The sequence below is a fragment of the Carcharhinus amblyrhynchos genome, unplaced genomic scaffold, assembly GCF_965287045.1.
Source record: "Carcharhinus amblyrhynchos unplaced genomic scaffold, sCarAmb.v2.hapA scaffold_50, whole genome shotgun sequence".
NCBI lineage: Eukaryota > Metazoa > Chordata > Chondrichthyes > Carcharhiniformes > Carcharhinidae > Carcharhinus > Carcharhinus amblyrhynchos.
The window spans coordinates 1,194,631-1,209,694 of NW_027649791.1; the positions used below are offsets into that span (position 1 = coordinate 1,194,631).

The window sequence follows — 15,064 nt, forward strand, 5'->3', positions numbered from 1 at the left end:
CTGCTGCAAATCTGTAGCAAAATCTCCCAGATCAGTTTCCACCGTGAATACTGAGGCAAAGTACTCATTAAGCACCTCTGCCATTTCTTCTGGTTCCACACAGACCTTTCCCCCTTCACCTTTTATAGGTCCTATCCCTTCTCTTCTCATCCTTTTACTTTTCACATATTTATAGAAGGCCTTGGGATTCTCCTTAATCTTACCCGCCAAGGCCTTCTCATGACCCCTTCTGGCTCTCCTAATTTCCCTTTTAAGCTCCTTTCTACAATCTTTATACTCCTCAAGATCCTTAACATCTCCTAGCTCCCTGAACCTTTTGTACACCTTCCTTTTCCTCCTGACTAGGTTCACCACAGCCTTCGTGCACCACGGTTCCCGCGACCTACCAAAACCTCCTTGTCTCATCAGAACGTTGTCGTGCAGAGCTCCAGACAAACATTCCTTGAATATCCGCCACCTTCCTTTGGTACTTTTCCCTAAGAACACCTCCTTCCAGTTTATTTGTCCAATTAACTTTCTGATGTCTTCGTATTTCCCCAATTAGTTTAATGTGCAAGGGGCAAGGTATAAAGGAGATGTACAAACCAAGTTTTTTTTTTACACAGAGGGTGGTGGGTGCGTAGAAATCGCTGCCAGGGAAGTGGATACAAAACTAAATTTTAAGGGGCATCTGGACAAATACTTAAAAGGATGGGAATAGAGGGATATGGTCCCCAGAAGGGTAGGGGTTTTAGTTCAGTTGGGCAGCATGGTCAGTGCAGGCTTGGAGGGTCGAAGGGCCTGTTCCTGTGCTATAATTTTCTTTGTTCAGGTAGGGGAGTCCAAAACTGGAGGGCATAGGTTTAAGGTGAGAGGGGAGATACACAAAAGGCTCCAGAGGGGAAATTTTTTTCCACACAGAGGGTGGAGTGTATCTGGAACAAGTTGCCAGAGGTAATAGTAGAGGTGGATACAATTTTGATTTTAAAAAGCATTTAGACAGTTGCCTGGGTAAGATGGGTATAAAGGGATATGAGCCAAATCCAGGCAATTGAGACTAGCTTAGTGGTTAAAAAAAGGAGCTGCACGGACAAGTTGGGCCGATGCGCCTGCTTCCATGCTGTAAACCTCCATGATACTATGACCCTAATTTCTCATCCCTGTGGAACATCATTGACTGGAGATCTGTGACCAAAAAACACTTTTCCACTGCTACTCTCTGTCTTCTACATCCAAGCAAGTTCTGTATTCTTCTTACCAGCTCGCTGCAGATCCCACTTTCACCTTCTGTATCAGCCTGTCACAAGGCACCTTGTCAAAGGCCTTGCTAAAGTCCATGTCGACATAATCCACCGTCCTGCCTTCAGCCATCTTTGTTACCTCCTCAAAAAACTCAATCATGTTTGTGAGATACGACCTCTCCCATACAAAATTGTGCTGCCTATCACTAATAGAACATAGAACATTACAGCGCAGAACAGGCCCTTCGGCCCACGATGTTGCGCCGACCAGTTACAAAAACAATGACCCACTAGCCTATACCAATCCCTTTTCGTCCATAAACCTATCCATAGATCTCTTAAACGCCCCCAAACTAGGCGCATTTACAACTGCAGCAGGCAGGGCATTCCAATCCCTCACCACCCGCTGAGTAAAGAACCTACCCCTGACATCCGTCCTGTAGCTACCCCCCCTTAATTTAAAGCCATGCCCCCTCGTGCTAGCTTTCTCCATCCGAGGAAAAAGGCTATCACTATCCACCCTATCTAAACCTCTAATCATCTTATATGTTTCAATAAGATCCCCTCTTAGCCGCCTTCTTTCCAACGAAAACAACCCTAAATCCCTCAGTCTCTCCTCATAGGACCTCCCCACCATACCAGGCAACATCCTAGTAAACCTCCTCTGCACCCTCTCCAAAGCCTCCACATCCTTCTTGTAATGTGGGGACCAGAACTACACACAGTACTCCAAGTGCGGCCGCACCAGAGTAGTGTACAGTTGCAACATTACGCTGCGACTCCTAAATTCAATCCCCCTACCAATAAACGCCAAGACACCGTACGCCTTCTTAACAACCTTATCTACTTGATTCCCTACTTTCAGGGATCTATGTACACATACACCTAGATCCCTCTGTTCATCCACACTATTCAAAGTCCTCCCGTTAGCCCTATACTCGACACATCTGTTGCTCCTACCAAAGTGAATTACCTCACACTTCTCTGCATTAAATTCCATCCGCCACCTCTCAGCCCAGCTCTGCAACCTATCTAAGTCTCCCTGCAGACTATGACACCCTTCCTCACAATCTACCACACCTCCGACTTTGGTGTCATCAGCAAATTTACTAATCCACCCAACTATACCCTCATCCAGATCATTAATAAAGATTACAAACAACAGTGGCCCCAAAACAGATCCCTGAGGCACACCACTCGTAACCGAACTCCATGATGAATATTTACCATCAACCACCACCCTCTGTCTCCTATCTGATAGCCAATTCCTGATCCAACTTCCTAGATTACCCACAATCCCATACATCTGCATTTTCTGCAGAAGCCTACCATGGTGAACCTTATCGAACGCCTTACTAAAATCCATATATACCACGTCAACTGCCTTGCCCCCATCCACCTCTTTGGTCACCTTCTCAAAAAACTCAATAAGGTTAGTAAGGCACGACCTACCCGCTACAAAACCATGCTGACTATTTCTAATCAATTCATTACACTCCAAATAACTATAAATCCTATCCCTAATAATTTTTTCTAAAACCTTGCCCACAACAGAAGTAAGACTCACCGGTCTATAATTCCCGGCAAAGTCTCTGTTCCCCTTCTTAAACAATGGGACAACATTCGCTATCCTCCAATCCTCCGGGACTACACCAGAGACCAATGACGACCTGAAGATCAGAGCCAGAGGCTCTGCAATCACCTCTCTAATAAGTTTATGTTTTTCCAAATGTGAGTAAATCCTGTCCCTAAGATACTTTTCCAATAATTTCCCTACCACTGATGAAAGGCTCACTGGCCTGTAATTTCCCGGATTATTCCTGTTGCCCTTCTTGAACAAAGAAACATGAGCTATTCTCCAGTCGTCTGGGACTTCTCCTGTGACTAAAGAGAATACAAAGATTTCATACAAGGCCCCATCAATTTCCTCCCTTGTCTCCCTCAGTATTCTGGGATAGATCCCATCAGGTCCCTAGCACTTGTCTACCTTGATACTTTTCAAAATACCCAACACCTTTTTCATATCGACATGCCCTAGAATTTCAACATAACACTCTCCTTACCCACCAACCACCTTGATTTTTTTCCTGTGTGAATAGCGATGCAAAGTATGGATGGCACGGTGGCAGCACTGCTGCCTCACAGCTCCAGGGTCCAGGTTTGATTCTGGCCTTGGGTGACTGTGTGGAGCTTGTTGGTTTTTCCTGTGTCTGCGTGGTTTCCTCCAGGCGCTTTCCTCCCTCAGTCCAAAGATGTGCAGATTAGCTATGCTAGATTGCCCCTTATGTCCCAGGATGTATAGGTTATGGGGATTAGTGGGATAAATACGTGGGGGCCATGGGGATAGGAGCTTGGCAGGATGCTCTGTTGGAGAGTTGGTGCAGGCTCGATGGGCTGAATGGCCTTCTTCTGCACTGTAGGGATTTTATGATTCTATGAAAGTATTTGTTTTGTATTTGTCATCCACTTCCTCCAGCTCCACACAAATTCACCCCTCTCACCATGAGTGGACCTACTCTTTTGTTATGATGCAGAGGTTGACGCCCTTTTGAGAAATAATACTAAATCCCCCCAAAGAGGAATACCTCGCCTCATAATCTGTTAAAAGTGTGGGGCAAGGTGTGAACTGTTCTTCAGTGACATTTTGTGGTTAACTAACAGAGAACTTTAACTATGCAAGTAACATACTAAGTAGAAAAAGATTCTAATGGAATGCTGTGCAAATGAATATAATGTTCATTCATTAACAAAAAATATAATAGAATTCAGTCACTCTCAAAAAATAAAACTAAGTTCTGTGGCTTTTAGAAACTTTTGGAGTTCTTGTGTTGATTGCTCTGTCTGCAAATTCTTTCTGATTTTGTACCTTTTGCTTCGGGAGTTGCCTATTGCTTCATGTCGTTACTGTGCTTAAACTGGACCATCTCGAGGGCAACATGACAGCTCAGAGACTATCTCTGTTGCTGTGCGGACACATGGATTTGGGCCTGTGTCTGTGGGAGTTTGCATGTTCTCCCCGTGGTTGCGTGGGTTTCCTCCGGGTACTCCGGTTTCCTCCCACATCCCAAAGATGTGCTTTTAGGCTGATTGATTGGGTAACAAATTGTCCCTATATTGGACCTCCCTGATCCTTGCACATTAGGCATAGACTAAAATCATGAATAGGTCACTGAGACAGTGGGACGGCGGCGCGGGCTCGTTGGGCCGAAGGGCCTGTTTCCCGTGCTGTGTTGTTCTTTGTTCTTTGTTAGTTAGATGGTGCTTTTGTTTAAGAGATATCTGAAGCACGCAGAGTTGAGAGCTGCTCTCTCTCTCTCTCAAGGCTTGAGAGGTGGCAGTTCTTCTGTTGCTCTCCTATTTTTCCCCCCTGCACTCTCTTTTACACCTGTAATGAATTTTTCAATTTTCCTGTAATCGGATTGGCTTATGTTGTCAGCACCATCAAATTCAAATTTTATGGGTTCCTGGTAGCTGAGTGCCTGCTTTAGGTCGATTGGGCCAAGTTAAAAAAAAAGGTTGCCTTGTTAAGACTATTGCTTAACTATTTGATAAAATGTTTCAGCTTGGACTGCCGATGTACTTTGCATTTTAAACCTCTAAGCACTGAAACAAAACACCAGCTTTTAAGGGGACAGCACAATGTTTTTCATTCCCTCTAGCATTTTTACTTTTTTTTTTAAAACATCTTTACCAATATCACATTTCAACTTAACAAACTCTACTTCGCAACACCTTCCCCTAGCGACCCTCCTGATCCTTACATACGCGTAAAATGCCTTGAGATTTTCATTAATCCTATTTGCCAAGAACATTTTTTTTATCCCTCCTAACTCCTTATTTAAATTCTTTCCTGCTTTTTTTATACTCTTCAAGTGCTGTCTTCCTTTTCCTAAATCTTACGTATGCCTGCTTTTTCTTTTTGACTAAGCTCAGAATTTCTCTCATCATCCAAGGATCCCAAATCATGCTATCCTTACCTTTCATTTTCACAGGAAAATCCTGATCCTGAGTGCTTAAAAGGTCTTTAGAAGATTCCCATACGCCACATGTCCATTTACCCTCAAACAGCCACTCCCAATCTACATTCCCCAGTTCCTGCCTAATATTAGCCTCCTCCCTTTTAGTACTTTCCCCCAAGGACTAGTCATATTCTTATCAAAGTGTAACTTGAAACTTACAGAATTATCGTTATTGTTGCTGAAATGCTCCTTCACCAAAATTTTGATCACCTGGCTGGGCTCATTCCCTAATAGCAGGTCTAGTATGACCCATTCCCTTCTACATATGCAATTTACATATTGCTTCAAGGAACCCTCCTGGACGCAGCTAACAATCCAAACCACACACCCATGCCCCCCCTCCCCAATCCAAGCCCCTGGCAAGACTAATGGAGTCCCAGACAATATGGGGGAAGTAAAAATCATCACCACAACAACACTATTGTTTTTACACTTTTTCATAGTCTAACAATTTAATTTAGGTAAGAGGTAGGAGATAGAACAAAGAACAAAGACAAGTACAGGACAGGAAAAAGCCCTCTAAACCTGTGCCAATCATGATGCCCTAACTAACCTAAAAAAATTTCTGCCCTTGCTCAGTCCATATCCCTCTATTTTCTCCCTATTCATCTACCCATCCACATGCCTCTTAAGTGTTGCTAATTTGCCTGCTTCCACCATCTTCTCCGGCAAGGCATTTCAGACACCTGTGTGAAAAATTCCACCATCCCTGCACATCTCCCTCAAAATTTCCCCCTCTCATCTTGAACTTGTGCTCCCCTTGTAATTGACACTTGCACTCTGGGAAAAAATCTCTGACGATTCACTCAGTCTATGCCTCAATTTTGTAGATCTCTATTTGGACTCCCCTCAGCCTCCATCTTTCCAATGAAAATAATCCTAGTTTATTTAACATCTCTTCATAGCCAATGCCTTTGAGACCAGGCAACATCCTGGTGAATTTTCTTTGCACTCTCTGCAAAGCTTCCACATCTTTCTGGTGCGGTGACCAGAACTGCATGCAATATTCCAAATGCGGCCTAACCAAGGTTTTACATAGCTGCAACATGATTTGCCAACTCTCGTGATCAATGCCCTGGCCAATGAAGGCAAACATGCTATATGCCTTCTTAGTCACCTTCACCACCTGTGTTGCCAATTTTAAGGAACTGTGGACCTGCACGCCCAGAACCCTCTACATGTTAATGTTCTAAAGGGTTCGGCCATTTACAGTATAATTCACACCTAAATGTGATCTTCCAAAATGCATTACCTTGCATTTGTCCAGATTAAACGCCATCTGACATTTCTGTGCCCAAATCTTCAATCTATCCTGTTGTATCCTCTGACAATTCCTGGCACTATCAGCAACTCCAATCTTCATGCCATCTGCAACTTACTAATCAGACCACCCACATTTTTCTCCAGATCATTTATATATACTACAAACAACAAAGGTCCCAGCACTGATCCCTGTGGAACATCACTAGCTACCGATCTTCACTCAGAAAAACACTCTTCCATTGCTATTCTGTGTTCTATGACAAAGCCAGTCTGTATCCGTCTCGCCAGTACATCCCAAATCCCATGTGATTTTAGCTTTTGTACCAGTCTACTATGTGGTACCTTGTCAAATGTCTTTCTAAAGTCCATATAAACTATAGTCCTTCCCTCATCAATTATCTTTGACACCTCTTCAAAAAACTAAATCAAGTTGGCTAGACATGATCTTCCCCATACAAAACCATGCTGCCTGTCACTAACTAGCCCATTTTCTTCCAAATGTGCATATATCCTGTCCCTCAGTATCTTCTCTAAAGCTTCTCCACTACTGACATCACGCTCACCAGCCTATAATTTCCTGGATTATCCCTGCTTCCTTTCTTTAACAAGGGAACAACATTGGCTATTCTCTAGTCCTGGAACCTTGCCTGTGGTCAAAGAGGATACAAAGGTATCTGCTAAGGCCCCAGTTATTTCTTCCCTTGCCTCCCACAGTAACCTGGGATAAATCCTATCTGGTCCCGGAGAATTGTCTATCTTAATGCAATTTAGAATACCTAACACTTCCTCCTTTGAGATATTGACATTATTTAGAGCATTCACACACTGATCCCTGACCTCAACATCCGTCATGTCCTTAACATGACGGATGTACTGTGGAGCTGGAGTACTGTGTGCAGTTTTGGGCGCCCTACTTACGCAAGGATATTTTGGCCTTGGAGGGAGTGCAGAGGAGGTTTACTAGGCTGATGCCGGAGTTGAGGGGGTTGAGCTATGAGGAGAGGCTGAATAAACTAGGCTTGTACTCGTTAGAGTTTAGAAGAATGAGGGGAGATCTCATTGAGGCGTATAAGATGATGAATGGGATGGATAGGATAGAGGTGGAGAGACTCTTCCTGCTCAGAAAGGATAATAGGACTAGGGGGCACAGCCTCAAGATAAAGCGGGGGGCGGTTTAGAGCGGAGTTGAGGAGGAACTTCTTCACTCAAAGGGTGGTGAATCTCTGGAATTCTCTGCCCGTTGAAGTGGTGGAGGCTGCCTCGCTGAATATTTTTAAGACGCGGGTTGATGGGTTTTTGATAAGAGAGGGGATTAAGGGTTATGGGGAGAGGGCGGGAATGTGGAACTGAGCCACGACAGATCAGCCATGATCTTATTGAATGGCGGGGCAGGCTCGAAGGGCTAGATGGCCTACTCATGCTCCTATTTCTTATGTTCTTAACCTTGGTGAATATTGATACAAAGTACTCATTAAGGATCTCACTCACTTCCTATGGCTCCATGCATAACTTCCCTCCTTTGTCCTTGAGTGGGCCTATTCTTTCTCTTGCTACCCTCCTGCTCCTAACAGATGCATAAAAAGCCTTGGGATTCTCCTTGACCCAGTTTTCTAAAGACATTTCATGGCCCCTTTTAACTCTCCTAACTCTGAGTTTACGTTCCTTCCTATTTTCACTATACTCCAAGAGTTTCATCAGTTTTTAGATGCCTAGACCTGTCGAATGCTTCCTTTTTCCTTTTGATTAGGCTTTGATTAGGCAATTACCCTTGTCATCTATGGTTCTAGAATCCTGCTATTTCTATCCTTCACTTTTGCAGGGACATGCTTGTCCTGAACTTTAAAAGCCTCACATGTCAGACATGGATTTGCCCTCAAATAGCCGGTCCCATTCCACATTCTCCAGTTCCTCTAATTTGGATGTAATTGACCCTTGCAAAATTATGCACCCTCACCGGAGGAGCATTTGGAAGGTATTAGAAGGTGGTCGGGGTGGTAGCTGCAGAAACCCTCATAGCATTTAAAAAGTACTTAAGTACTTGGGGAACTGTAACCTCATGAACCAAGTACAGGAAGATGGGCTAATACCTGATGATACTGATATTGGTCAGCCGGCACAGATATAATGTACAGAATGGTTCTGTATAATGCTGTAAATTTTTATGATTCCATAATTTCTATGATAACGTACATTGACTCAAGTCCTACCTCAATTCTACTTAAACTACAAAGCAATATAAATTTTTTCTCAAACTCTAATGTCTTTGCACCCATCTTGCATAACAGTGTAAGAAAAGGATTTCACATAACAGATGTTAAATTAGATGAACAATACCTTTTCCTCTCTGTGCCGTCTCTCTTTCTCTTCCATACGCTGTACTTCTGCAAGCTCTGCATTGCGAAGTTCCTCAAAGTCACGTTGCAGGGCACGCAGATTAGCCAGTTCCTCCTCTTCCATTACCTCTAGTAGAGCTTGTTCAATAATTTTTCCCACCAGCACCTCTAACATTGGTTTCACTTCAATATCAAAGTCAAAGAGCTGGAAAAAGACAGATAAAGGAAACAGAATTGTTTGAGTAGCAGTTATGACAGTATGAAACTTCAATATTGAATCTGGGTACTTTTCAACATAAAGTTCGAACTTACTTTAACTTATCTAATATTCACTCATGAGCAGTTTCATGTGTGGAAGCAGCAAATCCCCATGACTATTAACAATGTGACACCCAGTCTATTTTAATTTCTAGGACGCATTAATATTTAAAGATTATCTATCATCCTGAAATTGTGACCTGCACAATTTCAGGCACCTCCCAGCTCAAATTCCTTGCTTGCATTTTTAATTGAACTGTGAAGATTCCTTTGCAGTAATAATAGGTCAAAAGATTCCCCCACCTTTGCAGCCATCCCTTCTCCCCACACCCCACTCCACAATCCTTTCCATCGTCCCACACCCTCCCGTTCACACCTCTCCTTCATCCCCACCCCTTCCCATCGTCTACTTTCCCAAAGTACCCCCACCCATTTTCTCATCCACTTCCCCCTTCGAGCTCCCACTTCCCTCTCATACCACACCTTCACTCCTGCCTTCACCCAACCCTCTCCCACATCCATTATCCCACCAGCTTGGCCATGGGAGAATTCTGTCCAAGTCCCTACATTCAACAATTTCTCATCCTGATTCCATTTTCCCTTTTGGCGTGAAGTCTCATAATAATTCTCCCAATAGCAGGTCGCAGGTCAAACACCATTTGCATCTCATGAATAGCTGCCTACCAGCATGCTATCAGGCCTTTCAATTTTGTGTCACACCAATGGGAAATCACATTGGGATCAAACCTGATTACTAATAAGTGGCATGCACAAGGACAGACCGGTTCCTGCCTCCATATCCCAGGTGGCCTTCATGGACAGCACCATGCTGTTGGACTCATGGACTCTCCTATATCACCAAATTTTATCAGTACTGTGCCTAGAATTTGGGAGTACACGGGTCTCCTTGTCCCTGGTGTCACACAGCAGTGTCTTTCTAGAGGGATATGGGCCAAATGCAGGCAATTAGGACTAGTTTAGTGGTAAAAAGACTGAAAAGCTGCGACCTTTGAAACTGAAAGAGAAAATGCTGGAAAATCTTAGCAGGTTTGGCAGCATCTGCAAGGAGACAAAAGAGCTGATGTTTCGAGTCCAGATGACCTTGTGACAAAGCTAAAAAGCATAAAAATTGGGAGATATTTATGCTGCAAGATGAGGGAATGATAGATGAATCACAGCCACAGAAACCAGGGAAAAGGCTGCTAATGGCAGTCCACAGAGAGAATAAAGGGTGTGAATGGCCAAATGGCAGAGAAGCTAAAATCAAAGAGTAAGCCATGACAGATGAAGATGTGGACGGATGGGGGGAATGGGTGAGAGAGAAGTGAAATTGAGAAAAGGGGAGAAGGAGAAGCAAAAGGGGAGAAAAGATAAGAAAAAGGAAGGATAATGTGGCGGGGGGGGGGGGGGGGAAGTGGGGGGGGGGATGAAAATGAAGAAAGACAAAGAAGAAATAAAAGATAAAAAAACTGTGAACAAAATAAAATGAAAACAAAGGCGTCGAGGTGGGGTAGAGCGAATCATCTGAAATTGTTGAATTTGATGTTGAGACCGGAAGGCTGTAAAGTGCCTCCCTGTAAGATGAGATGCTGTTCCTCCAGTTTACATTGAACTTCACTGGAACATTGCAGCATGCCAAAGACAGACATGCCAAGCAACCAGAAGGTCAGGGTCCAGACTGAGCACCTTCAGTCCATGCGCAGCAAAGCAATCACCCAGTGATTGTTTGGTCTCTCCGATATTGAGGAGACCACATTGGGAGCAGCGAATGCAATACACCAAATTGAAAGAGGTGTAAGTAAACCGCTGCTTAACCTGGAATGAATGTTTTGGACCTTGGATGGTAAGCATGGAAGAGGGAAAGGGACAGGTGTTCAATGTTTTGCGATTGCATGGGAAGGTGCCATGAGTGATGGGGGAGGTGTTGGGTATAGTGGAGGAGTGGACTAGGTTATCCTGAGAGAATGGTCTCTGCGGAACAACTGACAGAGGGACTGAAGGGAAAATGTGGCATCACACTGGAGTTGGTGAAAGTGGAGGAGGATTACGCTTTAAATGCAGAGGCTGGTGGGGTGAAATGTGAGAACAAGGGGGACTCTATCCTTGTTCTGGGAGGGAGGGGAGGCAGTGAGGATTGTGGCGCAGGAGAGGGACCACACACTGTTGAGGGCTCTGTCGACAACTGCAGATGGGAATCCATGGTTGAAGAAAAGGAGCACATATTAGAAGCACCACTTTGGAAAGTGGCATCATCAGAACAAATGCAACAGAGGAGCTGAGAGAAAAGGGAATTCTTAAAGTGTGTGGGATACGAAGGGCTTTAGATCAAATAACTGTGGGTATCAGGGAGCTTGTAACAGATATTGGTAGATAATCTATTGCTGGAAATGGAGACAGAAAGGTCCAGGAAGTGAAGGGAAGTGCCTAAGATGGACCAGGTGAAGTCAGTGGAGGGGTGGAAACCTCAGAAATATTGGAAGCAATGGAAGCGCTGGGACTTTTGAACGCATCCACTGAGGATGGGATGGATGAATTAGCTGCAAGCAGAGTCTGTGCATAACTGACAAGGTTCCAAGCACTGAATCGGCTGCAGGATTTTACTATTTTGGTCAACAGACTGGGCACTGCCAGAGCCACCTGTCACAACACATTGATACCAACGGGGCTGTCTGGTTCTGCCGCTGCCAGTGGCACCCACCTTGCTGCGAGTTTGCTGGCAGCATGGGCTGGCTTTAATGGGATTTTTCATTGACAGCAGTGAGGCGAGAAGATTCCAGCACCAGCAAATGGCAGTGGGAGACGGCGCTCCAAGAGAAATGCGGAGGGATTCTTGGCCAAAGTCCCACAATGGGAGAATTCTGCCCAATGTTTCAGTGCAGAAGGAAGCCATTTGCCCATCATGCACTGGCTGTCCAAATGAATCAGGAGCAGGAGTAGGCAATTTGGTCCCTCAAGCCGGCCCCACCACATAACACGATCACAGCTGATCTCATTTTGGCCTCAATTCCACTTACCTGCCTGTTCAGCCAAACCCCTTCAAACCCTTACTAATTAGAAATCTATCCACTTCTTCCTTAAATTTACTCAATGTCCCAGCATCCACCACACTCTGGGGCAGTTAATTCCACAGACTCACAGCCCTTTGAGAGATGTAATTTCTCATCTGTTTTAAATTTGCCACCTCTTATCCTAAAACTGTAACCTCTTGATTGCAAGAGGAAACATTCTCTCCACGTCTACTTTGTCAATCCCCTTACCTTGTAAACCTCAGTTAGATCTCCTCTCATTCTTCTAAACTCTACAGAGTATAGGCCTAAACTGTCCAATCTCTCCAGACAGAACAGGCCTAAACAGGTGGCATAGTAGCAAGGTGGTTAGCACTGCTGTCTCACAGTGCCAGGGATCTGGGTTCGATTTCTGGCATGAGTCACAGTCTGTGTGGAGTTTGCACGTTCTCCTTGTGTCTGCATGGGTTTCCTCCGGGTGCTCCAGTTTCCTCCCATAGTTCAAAGATGTGCAGGTTAGGTTGATTGGCTGTGCTAAAATTGCCCCTGAGATGTGTAGGTTAGAGGGATTAGTGAGTAAATGTGTAAGGATATGGGGGTAGAGCCTGGGTGGGACTGTGGTCAGTGCAGCCTCGATGGGCCAGATGGCCTCCTTCTGCACTGTAGGGTTTCTATGATTCTTTCTCTGATTAAGCTGTCCAATCTCTCCCTTCATAAGACAAACCCCTCATCCCTGGAATCAATCTAGTAAATCTTAGCTGAACTGCCTCAAGTAAGGGGACCAAAACTTTTTACATATTCTAAGTGCGGTCTTACCAATACTTTTTACAGTAGCAGCAACACTTGATTACTTGCATATTCTATTCCTTATTCAATAACTGCTAAGACTCCATTTGCATCCCTTATTAGCTGCTGTACCTGCATACTTATTTTCTGTACAACGACACCCAAATCCTTCTGCACTGAAGTACTTAACTCCAGATGCAATTTTATAACTCATCCGCTTCATCCTGGACACAATGTCTTCACCTTCAACAACCAGTTCTTCATTCAAACACACAGAACAGCCATGGGGACCAAATTTGCACCTCAATATACCAACATCTTTGTGCACAGGTTGAACAAGTCCTCTTCACCGGTCCTCCTCACAGGACCTTCAACCGATGTTATACACTAGATACATCAATGACGTTTTCTTCCTTTGGTGAACAATCACTGAAACAACTATGACATCAACAAGTTCCATCCCACCATCAGACTCAACATGGACTACTCTCCGGAACCAGTTGCGTTCGTGGACACAGGCCTGAACCACTCTGTGAAAAAGTTTTTGTTCACTATATCTCTACATATATATCAAGTCGCCAATACTAGTAGATTTTGGTGTTCTAATTTAGAATTTTTGTCTTGAAAGAGATACCAACACTAAGAATATGGTGGGTGGCACAGTGATTAGCACTGCTGCCTCACAGCGCCAGGGACCCAGGTTCAATTCCAGCCTTGGGTGACTGTGTGGAATTTGCACACACTCCCCATATCTGTGTAGGTTTCCTTCGGGTGCTCCAGTTTCCTCCCACAGAACAAAGATGTAGGATGATTAACCATGATAAATTGCCTCTTCGTGTCAGGGGGATTAGGAGGGTAAATGTATGGGGTTACAGGGATAGGACCTGGGTGGGGTTGTTGTTGGTGAGGTTCTATGGGCCAAATGGCTTCTGCACTGTAGACTCAGTGATTGATTACTATGTTTGAACATGTGAAGCATGCCTCCAGACTTATAACAATTAAGTATGGCAAAGCAGCAAGTATAAATAGGATTGGACAATCAGGACTGTCTGTGTGGAATTTGCATAGTTTTCCTCCGGATGCTCTAGTTTCCTAGATGGATTGGTTATAGTAAATTTTCCACTTAGGGTCGGGGGATTGGCAGAGTAAATATATGGGTTATAGGGCTTGGGTGGAATTGTTGTTGATGCAGGTTCAATGGGCCAAATGGCCTCCTTCTTCAGTGTGGGGAATCTATGATTTGAAAGGTGGTCTTCTCAGCATTGAAAGTTGAAAACCAGATTGCAATTGGCGATATGCTCTGCTGTTTATTTGTAGTTTTTGCACCATTTAAAAAGAAAAATTGAAAGATTTGCATTTATATAGCATTTCTCACAAGCACTGGACATCTCAAAACACTTTACAGCCAATAAAGTATTATTTGAAGTGATGTCACTGCCATTGGAAAAGCAGCAGCCAACATGCATTCAGCAAAGTCCTGAAAACAGCAGTGTCAATGATGAGATAATCTGTTTTTAAGGCATCACTTGAGGGATATATATTGGCCTGAAAATCCAGAATAACACACTTTCTCTTCTTCAAAAGAGAGCCATGGGATCTTTCACATTCACCCAAGTAGGCAGATGGGCTTTGGTTTAACATTTCATCCTAAAGACAGCACTTCTGACAGTGCAGCGCTCCCTCAGTGCAGTGCACTGGAGTGTCAGCCATGATTCAGCCAATGAGAAAGTATTTGTGCTATGGAACACTTCATATAAAGTATGAGAATCTAGAAGTTCAGAGAGAAGCAAAGTTCTACAGCACATGTAACTGAGAAGTTGCAAGTCATAGCTTAGAATTGCCCAAAATTAACCTAGACATTGTACGAAGTCTTTCAAATGTGAAGTTGAAAAAAAATCAAGTTTGGCTTTGATTTCATGGCAACAAAGGTGGCAGAGAATATGTCCAGGCAGTGTGGCCTCCTTGATTATGCTGGCTGCTATTGGAAGGCAGCAGGAAGCATAGACAAAGTCAATGGATGGGACTCTGATTTGCAGGATGGACTTGGCTTCGTTCATGTCTCTTTGTAGTTTCTTGCAGTCTTGGACAGAGCAGAAGCCATACCAAGCTGTGATAATACAACCAGAAAGAATGCTTTCTATGGTGCATCTATAAAAATTGGAGAAAGTCATCGTAGACAT

At 44.0% G+C, this 15,064-nt stretch overlaps 1 protein-coding gene across 1 annotated transcript in view; it reads right to left on the bottom strand.

Annotated features, from left to right (window-relative positions):
- Positions 1-15,064, bottom strand: part of rsph3 (radial spoke head 3) — a 114,104-nt gene that overhangs the window by 71,241 nt on the left and 27,799 nt on the right. Inside the window, exon 5 of the mRNA XM_080182271.1 lies at positions 8,837-9,040. Coding sequence (XP_080038397.1) covers positions 8,837-9,040 — 204 coding nt within the window. The remainder of the gene's footprint in view (positions 1-8,836; positions 9,041-15,064) is intronic.